General features: G+C 36.0%; 1 protein-coding gene across 1 annotated transcript in view; it reads right to left on the bottom strand.

Annotated features, from left to right (window-relative positions):
• The window catches only part of PTPRQ (protein tyrosine phosphatase receptor type Q), a gene marked incomplete at its 5' end in the record, with an annotated part of 200,301 nt that overhangs the window by 107,693 nt on the left and 76,496 nt on the right, over nt 1-16,112 (bottom strand). Inside the window, one exon of the mRNA XM_082636662.1 lies at nt 15,377-15,646. Within this exon, the coding sequence (XP_082492788.1) occupies nt 15,377-15,646 (270 nt within the window). The remainder of the gene's footprint in view (nt 1-15,376; nt 15,647-16,112) is intronic.

The following is a 16,112-nucleotide window of genomic DNA, read 5'->3' as shown; positions in this document are numbered from 1 at the left end:
ATAAGACACTGATGAAAGAAATTAAAGATGGTACAAATAGATGGAGAGATATACCATGTTCCTGGATTGGAAGAATCAATATTGTGAAAATGACTCTACTACCCAAAGCAATCTACAGATTCAATGCAATCCCTATCAAACTACCACTGGCATTTTTCACAGAACTAGAACAAAAAATTTCACAATTTGTATGGAAACACAAAAGACCCCGAATAGCCAAAGCAATCTTGAGAACGAAAAACAGATCTGGAGGAATCAGGCTCCCTGACTTCAGACTATACTACAAAGCTACAGTAATCAAGACAGTGTGGTACTGGCACAAAAACAGAAAGATAGATCAATGGAACAGGATAGAAAGCCCAGAGATAAACCCACTCACATACGGTCAACTTATCTTTGATAAAGGAGGCAGGAATGTACAGTGGAGAAAGGACAGCCTCTTCAATAAGTGGTGCTGGGAAAACTGGACAGGGACATGTAAAAGTATGAGATTAGATCACTCCCTAACACCATACAGAAAAATAAGCTCAAAATGGATTAAAGACCTAAATGTAAGGCCAGAAACTATCAAACTCTTAGAGGAAAACAGGCAGAACACTCTGACATAAATCACAGCAAGATCCTTTTGGACCCACCTCCTAGAGAAATGGAAATAAAAACAAAGATAAACAAATGGGACCTAATGAAACTTCAAAGCTTTTGCACAGCAAAGGAAACCATAAACAAGACCAAAAGACAAACCTCAGAATGGGAGAAAATATTTGCAAATGAAGCAACTGACAAAGGATTAATCTCCAAAATTTATAAGCAGTTCATGCAGCTCAATAGTAAAAAAACAAACAACCCAATCCAAAAATGGGCAGAAGACCTAGACATTTCTCCAAAGAAGATATACAGATTGCCAACAAACACATGAGAGAATGCTCAACATCATTAATCATTAGAGAAATGCAAATCAAAACTACAACGAGATATCATCTCACACCGGTCAGAATGGCCATCATCAAAAAATCTAGAAACAATAAATGCTGGAGACGGTGTGGAGAAAAGAGAACACTCTTGCACTGCTGGTGGGAATGTGAATTGGTACAGCCTCTATGGAGAACAGTATGGAGGTTCCTTAAAAAACTAAAAATAGAACTACCATATGACCCAGCAATCCCACTACTAGGCATATACCCTGAGAAAACCATAATTCAAAAAGAGACATGTACCAAAATGTTCATTGCAGCTCTATTTACAATGGCCCAGAGATGGAAACAACCTAAGTGTCCATCATCGGATGAATGGATAAAGAAGATGTGGCACATATATACAATGGAATATTACTCAGCCATAAAAAGAAACGAAATTGAGCTATTTGTAATGAGGTGGATAGACCTAGAGTCTGTCATACAGACTGAAGTAAGTCAGAAAGAGAAAGACAAATACTGTATGCTAACACATGTATATGGAATTTAAGAAAAAAAAATGTCATGAAGAACCTAGGGGTAAAACAGGAATAAAGACACAGACCTACTTGAGAATGGACTTGAGGATATGGGGAGGGGGAAGGGCAAGCTGTGAGAAAGCGAGAGAGAGGCATGGACATATATACACTACCAAACATAAGGTAGATAGTAGGAAGCAGCTGTATAGCACAGGGAGATCAGCTCGGTGCTTTGTGACTGCCTGGAGGGGTGGGATAGGGAGGGTGGGAGGGAAGGAGATGCAAGAGGGAAGGGATATGGGAACAGATGTATATGCATGACTGATTCACTTTGTTATAAAGCAGAAACTAACAAAAATTAAAATTAAAAAAATAAGTATTCTGTACAACCTAATTGGGAAAAGAATTTTTAAAAGAATAGATACATGTATATGTATAACTGAATCACTTTGTTGTACACCTGAAACTAACACAACATTGTTAATCAACTGTATGCCAATATAAAATAAAAAGTTTAAAACAAATAAAAAATGATTTGGTTTTTCACACTCACTCACACACACACACACACAAACAGATGTACATCATAATCAGAGACCAATAATGTCACTTCTTTTGAAACCTATCATTGATTGGTCACTGTGCATCTGTTATTTAGTTCATGCACAGGCAGCAAAGTGTGTAGTTATATGGCCTCCTTATCTCCCATGTGCATATGTCACATGCCCATATGCATGTTCAAAGCCAATCCAAACTTTGCCAAGTCATAGAAAAGATGCTCTCTCTATATCATAAGCTAAACAGTGAGAAAAAGAAAGTAACCACTCTTGATGTTTTTAATAAAGTGAAAGCTTTCATTCTCAGTTATTTCTAATGTTTTAAATTACAGTGTACTAAATATTGTTTTTGTTGTTTTTTCATTTCCTATATATTTATAACCGACAGTAAGAGTTTTTAATGTAGTGACAAAAACTTTGAAGGTTATGGAACAATCATCATTTTCCCTATTGATTATTAAGGTTGCTTTGCACACATTTTACAGACAGCTTTAGTCATTTTTATGGTCCCACATTATCAGGTAAAGCAAAGACTGTCTTTATATGAATTATCAATAACCATGTTAAAGGATTTAACATCATTAGTCATCACTGAAATGAAAATTAAACTTACAATAAGATAGAAGTTCTTTTATACCAGCTAGACTGTCTAAAATTTAAAAAGACTGATAATACCAAATTTGCTGATACCAAGAAGTAATTAGAACTCTCATACAATGCTGTTGGATGAGTATTTAAAATAGAGCAACCACTTGAAAATCATCAGTTTCTTGAATAGTTAAACATGCGTCTGGACTATGACCCAGCAAGTCCACAAAAATGTTTTATACAAAAATATCTATAACAGTTTTTTTCATAACACTTAGTTTGGAACAATCCATATGTCCATCAAAAGAAAACAGACATAAAAACAATGGGATATTAAAATGGTGGAAAATGACTCAATAATAAAAAGAACAAATTACTGAAACCCTCAACAACATGCGTTTCACAATTATGTTGAAAGAAATAGACCAGATATAAAAGAGTACATATAGCTTAAGAACAACTGAAACTAATCTATGTTGATTGAAATCAGGATAGTGGTTGCCTCGGGGAGTGGGTGTCCAAGGGAACTTTCTGTGGAAGATGGAAATATTCTATATGTTGCTGAGTGGTGGTTACATGGCTGTATACATGTGTGGAAACTCATTTAATTGTATAATTAAGTTCTGTGCATCTCACTGTATATAAAATAATTTCCCATAATTAGAAAATGTTAAAAAAAATGAAAAGAAAAAGGCTTTCCTATTAAATCATACCAACAATATTCAAAATGTTATACATTTATATAGAAAATTAAAATACTACATACTAATACTTTCTAGCTAATATTTTATAAATCTGGACATGGAAAAAATCATGAGCTTTATTGTATTCCTCATGTATCCATACTAGAAAAGAAGCCTTATAGATTAGTCCAAGCACGTCAACAACTACTTTCAATTCTCTTTTGGTAACTGTTCAATCTTCAGACAAATTTTCTAATAGTACTTGTAAGAAGAGCATTCTATCCAGCTTCTAGGGAGTATGTCTCACACAGTTAATAATTTCTCTGTAATAACATCCTAAATACAAAGTTAGTTTTAAATTTCAGGCTAAACTTTAAAAATGTCAGACTGTCATAGATAGCAAATATTAACATAGTTACATTTTAAAAATTACTAACAACCTTGGCTTTTAAAAATTCCTATCTAAAGTAAGCTAATTTAATTAGTAATAAGTGTCAGAAAATTGGGATACTGTTTTTTAACATATCCTTTAATTGGTACAGATTTCATTATTGTGATCCATATGGAATTACATTTATTATTTTTCTAACACTGCAAATTGCCTTTAAAGTAGTAATTCTTCATAATAAGGTGTCCAGGCACTGAACTGATGGGTGCATCAAGGATGCAGTGAATAGGAGGTGGTGAATATTCAAATTACCATAACATTAATATACTAAGAAATGTTACTTTATTTGAATTCTAAAAGTGGCTGCTATTTATGCATGTCTTATATTTATAAAATAGCTTCCTCCAAAAGTTGTTTTCTTATATACCATGAAACTTGTAATATTTTGAGATTGCACAACCTACTATTTGTTTAAAGCCTTTTCTTTGTATTCATATTGCATTTTTAAATTGCCTAAATTAACGTAATATTGTTAATGAAATTTTGCTATTATTAAAACTCATTTATTCTACATTTCAGAGTTTTTCCACCATTAGTAAATGTTTTTCCCTGAAGCTTATAATCTCATAGAAACAAGGAGCACATTCCTGAGGCTTTCAAGTCATATGGCTACCAGAAAGAAAGAAAGAAGAGGGGCTTTTGCATGCACACACACGTGCATAATTTACTTAAAAAGGGAAGTAAAAGAGAATAAGAAAAAAATGAGGTGAAATGGAGGAGGAGGTTGATATGTAAAGGCTGTTATGAAAAGTATCAACTACAGCTGCATAGGACAGGAATGGAAAATAGGGTAATAAGATATGCCCCAGTTCCTAAATAAGTTAATAAAAATGTTGCTTGAAGAACAGCTGGCCTTAGCTGGAGCTGGGATGAAGAAAAGAGTGGTTGCCTGGAGTCCACTTAATGAAAGGTATTAGAGCATCAGTGGGGTCAAGGAGAATTATGCAGAGTAACTCAGGTTCATTATTTTACAAAAGGAATTGCATTTAAAAGGACTTTTAAATTTATAATTTAGAATTTGATACCTAAGACAGAAATTCATAATAGCAAAGATTACACTTTTGGAACTGATCCAGGATAAAAAATGTGATATGTGACTAGAAAGTATAAAATTTCCCAGAATGGCTTCAGTATTTTACAGATCTTCCTATATTAACTCATAGTATTTTTAGTATTATAGGTTAAGCACATATTTGATAATAGAAATTTAGTTTTCCTAAATTTTAAAACAATATTTGGACAAAAGTATGTATACACTCAGAACATATATATCCCTGTACAAATTAATGAAGTTCATATGATGAACCTGAATTTCCCCACTCCATAATGACTCTATTTAGATATTGTGAAATAATGAGAAAAACATTTTAATTCCAATAAACACAAATGATCGGTTGAATTTCTAATGTAAGGGAAGTATCATAATACGGTAGAAAGAGTTCTGGATTAGTAAGAGTTCTGCTAATAATTAGTTAAAGCACACTCTCAGCAGACACTAAACCTCTGTGCTTCATTTTCCATACTTGCAAAATGAAATGGCTGAATGGGGTTATCTTCGAAATCCAATAAAGATCTAAAATTATATAATTAAAAATTTTTAAAGCACAAGAATATAATTTTGTTTCATCATAGTCTTACCAGTAGTCTCTGGCAGAGTACTTCATATGTATTAAATAACTTAATCTTGAATATATGGATTTAAAAGGGTACCACACGTGATATTAAGCATATCCCCAAAAATGAACTTCAGGCTTTGAAGATGGAGTAGATATATTTTCCCAGTTCCCTCCACTAAGTACAACTAAAACCTTGGACATTAACTATGAAACAAACGTAAGAAGACTCTGAAAGGTAGTGAGAAGGCAAAGCAACTAGGGAACTCACGACCCAGGGAACAACACAGTGGTGAGCTCCCTGGCTTTTCTTTTTGCCTTGTATATCCCCAAGGGCAGCAATCTCCAAATGCCAACCAGCTCAGACTAAAAAAGCCTCAGAAAAAGCCTCCTCCCTCTAACAGAAAAAAAAACAGTGCAGCCTAGCAAGACAGAAAACTTTTAGACAATAACAACTCTACCCAAAAACTACAGAAAAAAGCTGTGGTCCCACTCCCTCCCATGACGACAAAGGTCAAATGAAGAACCTAGTCTTCTGCCTTTACTAGGCGGTAGTGAGGTACCTCAACCATCCTTGATAGAGTGAGGTAAAATAGGGAGCCAGAACTTTCACCCCTTCCAGAGGTAGTAAGTCCCCGCCACCGTGTCAGTGGAGAATATGTAAGAAGAATATGAGGCACTCCTATCCTTCTTAGTGGAAGCCTGGTGGGCAGCCCTCTTTCTCATGCTCACCCAGCATCCTCCCCTTGGGTGTCAGCAGAGGCCAAGTGGGGAATTTGGATTTCTACATACATCTGGCGGTAATGGAGAGGTGCCCTCCTTTTCTCTACCAGAGTGCTATCAAAGGAAACCATCACAAATTTAATATCCTTAATAGTTATAGGACTAGTCAAATCATGTATTTCATATTAGCTGAGCTGTGGTCATTGTGATTTTAAAGAGTAAGTTCGTATATTAACGCATATATGTGGTATCTAGGAAAATGGTACAGATGAACCTATTTGCAGGGCAGGCATAGAGACGCAGACGAAGAGAACGGACATGTGGACACAGTGGGGCAAGGGGAGGGTGGGATGAATCAGGAGATTAGGGCTGACATATATATACTACCATGTGTAAAATAGATAGCTAGTGAGAACCTGCTGTATAGCATAGGGAGCTCAGCTTGGTGCTCTGTGATGACCTAGAGGGGTGGGATGGGAGGGGGGTGGGAGGGAGATCCAAGAGGGAGGGGATATATGTATACATATAGCTGATTCACTTCATTGTACAGCAGAAACTAATACAACATTGTAAAGCAACTATACTCCAATAAAGAAAAGAGTAAGTTCATTTCATCTAAGGTGTAAAATTGTTGATATTATTCCCTATTATCCTTTTGATGTCTGCAGTGATTTCATTTCTAAATATTGGTAACTTGTGACTTCTTTTTTTCTTTGTCGGGCTCCCTAGACGTTTGTCAACTTCATCTTTTTGAAGAACCAGTTTTGTTTAGTTGATTTTTCCTACTGTTTTTCTGTTTTCAATTTCACTGATTTCTGTTCTTATTTTTATTATTCACTTCTTTCACTATATCTTCCTTTTCTTTTTCTAGCCTCTAGAGGAGGGGAGAACCTTAGATTATCAGTCTGAGACTTTTCCAATGTATGTACTTAGTGCTATAAATTTCCCTCTCTTCACTGCTTTAACTGTGTTTCACACATTTCGATATATCGTATTTTCATCTCATATCAATTCAACACATTTTAGTTTACCATATTTCTTATTTCTCTTGAGACTTCCTTTCTGACAAATGTATTATTTACAAGTACCACTTTCTGAAGCTGATTCGATATACATTTCAGCTCCAACTTTGCATCCTGAGGACACTTAAACATAATTTTAAAACTCCCTAAAAAGAGATCTCCATGCCTCGATAGTTTCACTGGAGAACTCAACCAAATGTTTAAAGAAGAATTAACACAAATTCTACACAATCTCTTCCAGAAATTAGAAGAGATTTGTATTATAAAGCTAGTATTCTCTGATACTGATACTAGACAAAGACAGTGAGACTCATCAAGAAAAAAAGAAAGAGGGCTCAAATCACTAAAATTAGAAATGAAAAAGGACAAGTTACAATGGACATAGAAATAAAAGGATCATGAGAGATTACTACAAGCAACTATATGCCAATAAAATGGACAACCTAGAAGAAATGGACAAATTCTTAGAAAGGTACAATTTCCCAAGACTGAATCAGGAAGAAATAGAAAATATGAACAGACCAATCACAAGTACTGAAATTGAAACTGTGATATAAAAAACTCCCAACAAACAAAAGTCCAGGACCAGATGGCTTCACAGGTGAATTCTATCAAACATTTAGACTTCTCTAAAGTTAACACTTTAGAGACTTCACTTAGTTAACACCTATCCTTCTGAAACTATTCCAAAATATTGCAGAGGAAGGAACACTCCCAAACTCATTCTATAAGGCCACCATCACCCTGATACCAAAACTAGACAAAGACACTGAAGAAAAATCTCCGCAAAACTACAGACCAATATCCCTCACGAATATAGATGCAATAATCTTTAACAGATTATTAGCAAATAGAAATCAGTAATAAGTAAAAAGAACTACAGCATGATCAAGTGGGGTTGATTCCAGAGACCACTGATTTTCACTATTAGAAAATCAATCCATTTAATCCACCATATTAACAAGCCAAAAAAGAAAATTACATGAACATATCAATCAGTACAAAAAAATTTATATAACATTCTTAACATGACAATATTACAGAAAATGGAGAGCAAATTAATGGTTATCAGAGGGTTAAGATGAGCAGAAGTACAAGGAGAGTGAGCAGGAGTTGGGTGTGGCCATAAAAAGGTAACATGAGAAATTATCCTCATTGAAATATTCTCTATATTGATTGCATTGATATAAATATGGTGGTTGTGATGCTGCACTGCAGTCTTATGAGATGTTCCCATTGGAGGGAACTAGATAAAGGGAGCACAGGATTTTCCTATATTATTTCTTATATATGCACGTGACTCTATAACTATCTCAAAATAAAAAGTTTAATTAAAAAGATTTACCACAGAAGACATGCCTGTCTTAGATATTTTACCACATAATTGTCTAAACATAATTTTGTGGCTGAAAGTTTCTACTTCAGGCACCCAAAGTATGCATACTGAGTGTTCACTGTGTCTCTATCACTCTTCTAGGCCTGTATATTGATTGACTGATTCATTCATTCTTTAATAATATATTTATTGAGTATCACTGTACGCCAGATGCATTCCTGGGCACTGAAAATAAGGGTGAACTGCACAAAGGAAAATCCCTATTCTCATGGAGCATGCATTGTAATGAGGACAGATCCACATATAACAGAGAAAAGCAAAGCAAGAAAGAGGCATAGAAAATTCTAGCTGGGAGGAGTTTTAATCATAAATAAGTTAGATCCTCTTTGAAGAGGTGGTATTTGAGGCTAAATTTCAAAAGATGAAGGAAGAGATACATACATTACTAGGGAAGAGAATGCTGGGTTGAAAAAGGACCTTACAGACCATTAAAATGACTGTGGATTTTATTCTTTATGATTTGGGAGATTCAGTAAATTTGTAATGAACAAATCCTTCTCCATCTGAAGAGATTACTGCAGGGTTTTAGGAAAATGGCCAAAAAAAATCACTGTTTTCAGAGTCAATTTATGTTGCTTCCTACTCTAAATTTAGCAGAGTTCCCAATTTTCCATAATATTGTATTCAAATTTCTGCTACAACTATACAAAGCAGAGTAAGGTCCACCTGAGTTATTCGATCTCACCTCCTATACTCTTTTCAATACAACACCGTCTAGTCAGGCTTCCATCTCAGCCTTGACCCCTTGTATTACATTCCTTTGTGCTACTATGTGTTTTCCCTTGCTGTGTCTTGGAATTTCTATTTACTCCCCTCTATCTATCTCACCATTTTCATGAATAGCGATGGGGCCACAGAGTGGCTTACCATAAGTGCTTTAGCATACCCATAATCTTCAGGTCTACCTAACCTCCTCCATCTAAGATTGCTCAAATAAAAAGAAGAATGTTCTTTGATATGTACAACTGACATTTTCTCATAGCATATTGAGGAACAACAAAAAAGAATAATTAGTAAACTTAGCTATTTTATTGATCTATATCAGGTAAATCTAAGTAAACATTAGTATACCTGACTATGAAATTCAAGTTCCAAAACCATATCATCTTCTAATTAGGTTACTGAGTCTAAACTTCTATAAAGCAATTCCAAAGCTATCAATAAGCAACATCCAGTTCCTATTCCACTTCTTCAATAGGGCCTTCCATAAAATGTATTTCTCCTGAATTCCTATTTGATTCAATATTCAGTCCACACAACTGACATATTTATGTAGGTTTGTGTTTAATTGCTTTATATTTATTAGATACGTCTTTACAATAATGGTGGAGTTATTTGGATCTGTAGAGCCGAGATCACCAATGCCATTTGGGATTCAAACTTGAGTCTTGAACCCCAAGCACAAAGCCTGGACTCAGTAAGCATTACATGAGTATATACTGGTCAAATGTCCACCATACCACAAGTATAAAGGATACTTTGCACCTGATGTTCACTCTTAAGGAAAGTATTATATTTAATAATTAAGTCTGTATGAAATATATTTTGTAAAGCATTTGAACTTCAATTAAAGTAGCAATGCTAATAGCTATTTCTCTCTGATCCATGACAGGCAACTATAATGGCTTCTGTACTTTCTACAATCACTGACTGGTAAGTAGAATGTGCCAATTCACTTGCTTAAGAACGAACAGGATCACACAGTTTTCCTGCACGTTTGACTTCTCATCTCGACTGAGGAGAGCAATGTCACTGGGATGCAGACAAAGGAAAAAGTAAACTTCTTTTGAATCAGCACATTAATTTCCAACCTTGAGAAAACTTTTACCATCCACATCCACTCTATTAAATGGTACTTAAGAATGGTCTAAATTCTTATGAATGGTATATCTTTTTTTTTTAAAGCTGGTAAATGGAAGTTAGATTTTGTCATAATCACAGTTCACCCAGTAATCTCTACACTGCTCACAGAGGCCCACAAAACAGGGATCCAAATAAAGTACATAACAAATACATTTCTTAAATAATTCTTAGGGGAATGGCGGTCATGGCTTTGTAGAAGAGGCTTGAGAGTTTACATATATGCTATTAAACAGTACACAGTGATTTGAAAGAACCAAGAGTAGAGGGGGGAAAAAACAGGGATATTAAACACACTCCCATTCAGTGCTGATCCATTAATATATTTGCAAGCTCAGTGGACTTCCAGTGGGTCCATCTAGGTGGCTAATACCTCCTATTGAACAAAAAGCTAATAAAGAAATCACTGCTGAAAAGAACACCCCTAAAAACCACAACTGCGTATTTCACTTTCCCTCAATTAAGTTTTGGGCATCCAAGGGATATAGCTTATTTTCCTCTTTTGATTCTAAATTACTGGACTTGGAAGAGCTTTGAATAAATCCAAACTGTAAAATTATCTTCCAGAAAAAAAGAACAAATTTTCAAACTCAATATTAAATCACCATATTTACTAAGATTTGAAAATAATATGGAGAAGTGCATGCATTTTGAACTAATTTGAGATTTTAAAAGTTAAGTCTTGTATGCACTTGAACTTGCTATAATATTTTTATTGGTACATATAATATACTTGGACAGAAAATGCTATTAAAATTACCAGGTTTGGGGGCTTTCATCTGTATTTGCCCTATTCTGACGTGTTTGACTGTGACAATGGAACCAGTTTAGACACAGAACACTAATCTCCTCAAAAATTCAATCATCCATGATGCATGTTTAACTGTGCCCAATATGACCAACTTTACACTGAGAAAAATACCCAATAATCCCTGGAAGGAATGTTAAGGTCAGACACTAGGCAGTAAGGGAGAGAGCCAAATTTGATTTTACTTCATGTCAAAAGTAAGTACAGAGTCAGTGACTCAGAGCTGACTTTACACTGTGACTAATCTTAGACCACCATAAATTAGAAGTTTGCAACAGCTATAAAATTGCTTCCATTCTGAACAATGAATCTCCAGTTCTTACTAATGTCTTATCAACAAACAATTCATGTGAACCCAGATAAAAGCAAACTATTTACCTTAAAAAATTGTAATCATAATTACAATTACATGCTAGATCTGAAAATTAATTTTAAAGATAAACAAATTATTTAAATATTTGTAAAGCAGCAGTTAATACTCATGTTTCATATGAATGACTCTCCTTAATTGAAAAAACTTTTACATTTGCCTGGGAGAAAATATCTATAATTTTGCCTGATGAAAGTGTGGAAATAATACATTGCAGTGGAGTAACACCCTTATGAAAAACTGAATTTCATGAGAAAACAATTCATTTCTTTCTTTTACAAAAATTTGAGTGCCTAGAATGCCCAAGGCTCTTTGCTATGAACTGTGAGTAAAATAAAGACAAATAAGACATAGCCCCACAAGCAAAGAGTATACAGTGGAATAGAATAGTTCTCAAATTTCAGCACTGTCTCACCTCACATGCCTTGTTTAAAGGAAGATTTGTGAGTTTTATTTTCCAAACTCTGATTCCACAGGTCTAGAGTAGGGTCTCGGGGATGTACCTTCTGATGCAGGGAGAGTCAGCAGTCCAAACTTTGAGCAACATTTGTCTTCAGTAGTAAGGGAGCACATAATACATGGTACAATATGCCTAATACCTTCCTAATCCATTGGTTTAGAATTCCTTCAGTCTCCATTCATGCGATCTTTTAATCCTGACTTAAAATCTAATTCAAATCCTTAGTTAAAGGATTTTTTTTTTTTAACAAAGACCTGTCCTTAAGTTCAGGTGGCTCTACATCAAGTGTATATACTTTGATTATGCGTCTCTGTTCTACTAATTAAACTTCTGCTTCATTCCTGTGACTGCGCAGTCACCTTGAATACCAGTGGAATCAATAATAATGAGTCCTCTGCCTTGTTCTCTGAGTTCCAAACCTCTCATTTATCTCAGAATTACTGTCTTGTCTTTCGTTGCCAGTTCTCTAGGACTCAGCTCCCGTCCAATGATCAAGACCATTTCACCTGGTACTAGACCACCCTGATGCAGACCACCTGCCTGCATTTGAACATATTTCCTTCTCTCAGACTCTGTATAGCAATGATCTGCTGCCCACCCACTGGGGAAACACCTGCTACCCCTTTCTGGACCTCTCTGACACTGTTTGCCTGTCCTCACTGCTACGTATCACCTGCCATCAAAATTCCTGGGTAATCTAGTCCAGTAATTCAGAAAATTTACAGAGAATCATCAGAGAGATGCTTAAAACTACAGATTCTTGGGCTTCATCTCTTGAGGCTATGATTCAGCCAAGTCTAGGGTGAAGTCTAGGAATCTGTAGTTTTAATGCTTAGCATGTCATTGAAGACTTAAACACACAGTCACACACATACACACACACACACAAGCTGGGCTTTTAAGAATAAAGTTTTGTGTGACGTAGAAAGGGAACAGGACAATCTGATGGTGAAAAGTATTGAGTACCTTTAAAGAAGAGAATCTAATCAATTATTAGTCCATAGCAGTTGTTTAATAAATGTCTTTTGAAATGAATACATGAAACCTAATGTGCTGAATAAATAAAGTTTGGCTACAGGTATCAGTTATATGAAGAGATGCAGTGGAGAAACAAAAGAATGAAAAGCTAGACAGAAGTCAAATCTAACTGGTGATGAATTCTGGGGTATATTTTGTACACGATGAGAATAAGTAAAACATTTGGAGTATTCTGGGCCATCTCTTATACATAGTACCTTTCATTATCACCTCTATGCTTCAGATACCTAAATCTCCATGTCTACTTCTTACCCCTCAGGTAATAAAATTCAACAGCCAACACATAAATGCTCTAAATTGTATGTTAGAGCCAATTCAATCAAAATAAGTGGGTGGAAAGATGGTACTGACATGCAGGCTGAATGAGTATGGGTGATAATGGCCCTTTGGGTATTACTATAGGAAGCAACAAGTCTGATATAAAATGGGGGCAGTCAAGTTGAAGAAGGGGCGAATGGCAGAGCCATGGCGGAGACTGAGTTGATAAGCTCTGATTACATGTAGGAGAGATGGGAGGAAGAATCACGTAAGAATATGAGGCTTGATCCCCAACTGATTATAAAGAACAGGTATAGAAAAGTGAGGAAGAGAAGGAGAATTCATGTTACATAAATTCCACTTTGAATATGTTTAGGGTTGATATACCAACCAGGTCCTCAGCTGAAATTTTCTAACAAGTTGCGTGGCTGTTGGTGTGTGTTTGTGTGTGTGTGTGTGCAAGAGACAGAGAAAGAAGATAAAATGCAGGAGAAAGTAGATTAAATTGATGGAGTTATGTTCTAGAGGAAAACACGAGTTTGAAACAAAAATGAGCAGTTAGATTCCTGAAAAGAGGAAGGCAATGACAAGGCAATTCCCAAGGGAGGCTACCCTGGGAGCATAAAGATATCGGTAAATTTTGAAGGAAGGCAAATCAATTATCTTTGACGCTATTAGTAAAATGAATAATAACATCAAAGATGGATGATAGGGCCTCCCTGGTGGCGCAGTGGTTGAGAGTCCGCCTGCCGATGCAGGGGATACGGGTTCGTGCCCCGGTCTGGGAGGATCCCATATGCCGCGGAGCGGCTGGGCCCGTGAGCCATGGCCGCTGAGCCTGTGCGTCCGGAGCCTGTGCTCCGCAACGGGAGAGGCCACAACAGTGAGAGGCCCACGTACAGCAAAAAAAAAAAAAAAAAAAAAAGATGGATGATAGTGGGGGTAGACCATGTTCAGAGTAAGAGCAGAATTTTCTTATGGAAAATTGATTAAGTGTAAACAGGGATGTAGAGTAGACTGTGGAGCAATTGGGAGAGTTAAAGAATAGCTGAACAAGATAGAACCATTTACATTTTCTCCAGCACTATTCATCAGCCAGCATCCAGTGAAAACAAACAGTGGGGTCCTTTCAGAGTTGGGAATCTCCTGGAAGATGAGTTACAGTGACAAGCCTTGTGATGTAAGGAGCAAGAAATAGTTGTTGTTGCAACGCGTCCATTCCAGATGAATAGGTAAGACACTGAAGTCTCAAGAAATGTTGCCTTGAAAGGATGAGAAGAAAAAGATGCTAAAATCAGAGAACGTACACCATGTCTTGAAGTTCTGTGGTTTATAGCCTCAAAGATAGAAAAGTAGAGTAAAACTGGGTGATGCTGATTTCAAAAGGAGGAAAGGGTTAAAAGATATTTCAGAGATAAGGATCGAGAGGTGCCAGAGGTAAACAATTATGTCAATACCTACAGTTCCCACTAGGGAGGACCTCCAGGGAAGTGGTGTTATTGGGAAGGAATCAGGTTTTCATTTATATGAAGAGGTACAATATTAGAGAAGGTAGAAGATGAAAGAGATTATGACATAGGGTGGATCACTGTTAGGGAGAGTAAGAGTTTTCCTCTTTAAAGACTAGAGCTTAGTGACCTAGATATTTTTATTCCAATAATACAAAAGATGAAGGCTGGTATAAAGAGAAGGAAGTAGATGAAAGTGAGTCTGACACTGCAACTTTGGAATTCAGGGAAGCATCAAGAATGCCATAAATCAATTTAAAAAAAGATATATATATGTGTGTGTGTATATATATATGTTACATATTCGTTCCCTATTTTAAATTACAATAAAGCATAGTTCAGTAAGTTTGGTGTTTGTATAATAAGAAATAGATATTTGTAAAAACACAATGAAGCAGATTTTCTCTTTTTTCCTCCTTTGAGCCTCCCATTGCTATGGAGGTGGTTCAATGGACCACACAGCTGGTCCTCAGGTAACATGTGGGATAAAAAAGTATGTGTTACATTTTTTAATATTTCTTTTAAAGTTTTAGACAAATGTGCTATTGTGTTTCAGGTTAGTTCTCTCAGGTAAATTACATGCTTCGGATCAGTTACCTGTTTCACGTTAGTTACCTGTTTCGGGTAGCGTGCTGATGTTGCATGCACTTTCCTCACCTTCACCAGCTGAGGTTGAAGCTCTTATTTTAAAGACATACGAGGTATTGGCGAGAAGTTTCATGAAAGTATACATGTGATCTTGCGGAGAGATTTTTGTAGCATTCCTTTCAACTGTTATCATATAATGTGTAATTATTCCGTTTGCCTTTTTGGGTGGGTCCCACTTCACTAAAGCTGACTGCCAGCTAGTCGCCATACACTGTACGTTCTGTACAACATCTGGAACTTAAGAGATAAGCAAATGCCCAAAGTTAAAATTTATACATATGTAGTAGATAAATGATTTCATTATGCGATTGCTAGATAAAGTCATGTTTAGGAGTAGAGACAGAATAAAAATTTAACATATCAACCTTTCAATGTGAGCTCAAAAAATTCTTAACATGGGCTGAATCAAATGGCGGTTGGCCCATTTTCTATGTTACCATATTAATCCTTACAATACTGAATCCATCACTGAATATTCTCCTAGGCTCAAGCAGCAATCACACCCTCAGATCCTCAGTAGCAACTACATAGCCAGCCTCAAGCTCAGGCAGTGGTTGAAGCCTGCCCTCTTTACCTCTTAATGGGAAGGAGCAGTCTTAGCCATACTTTATGATGGAACTTTTTAATGCAAAACGTAGATGTAGGGGCCTCACTGAAGTGGGTACTTCTCAGGGAAATGTCTGATTATATAATGCCCCCTAAC

This window comes from Mesoplodon mirus (genome assembly GCF_964341445.2).
Source record: "Mesoplodon mirus genome assembly, chromosome: 11".
In the NCBI taxonomy this organism is placed as follows: domain Eukaryota; kingdom Metazoa; phylum Chordata; class Mammalia; order Artiodactyla; family Ziphiidae; genus Mesoplodon; species Mesoplodon mirus.
Note: the sequence above shows the minus strand (reverse complement) of the source record. Positions and strands in the feature narration are given on the sequence as shown.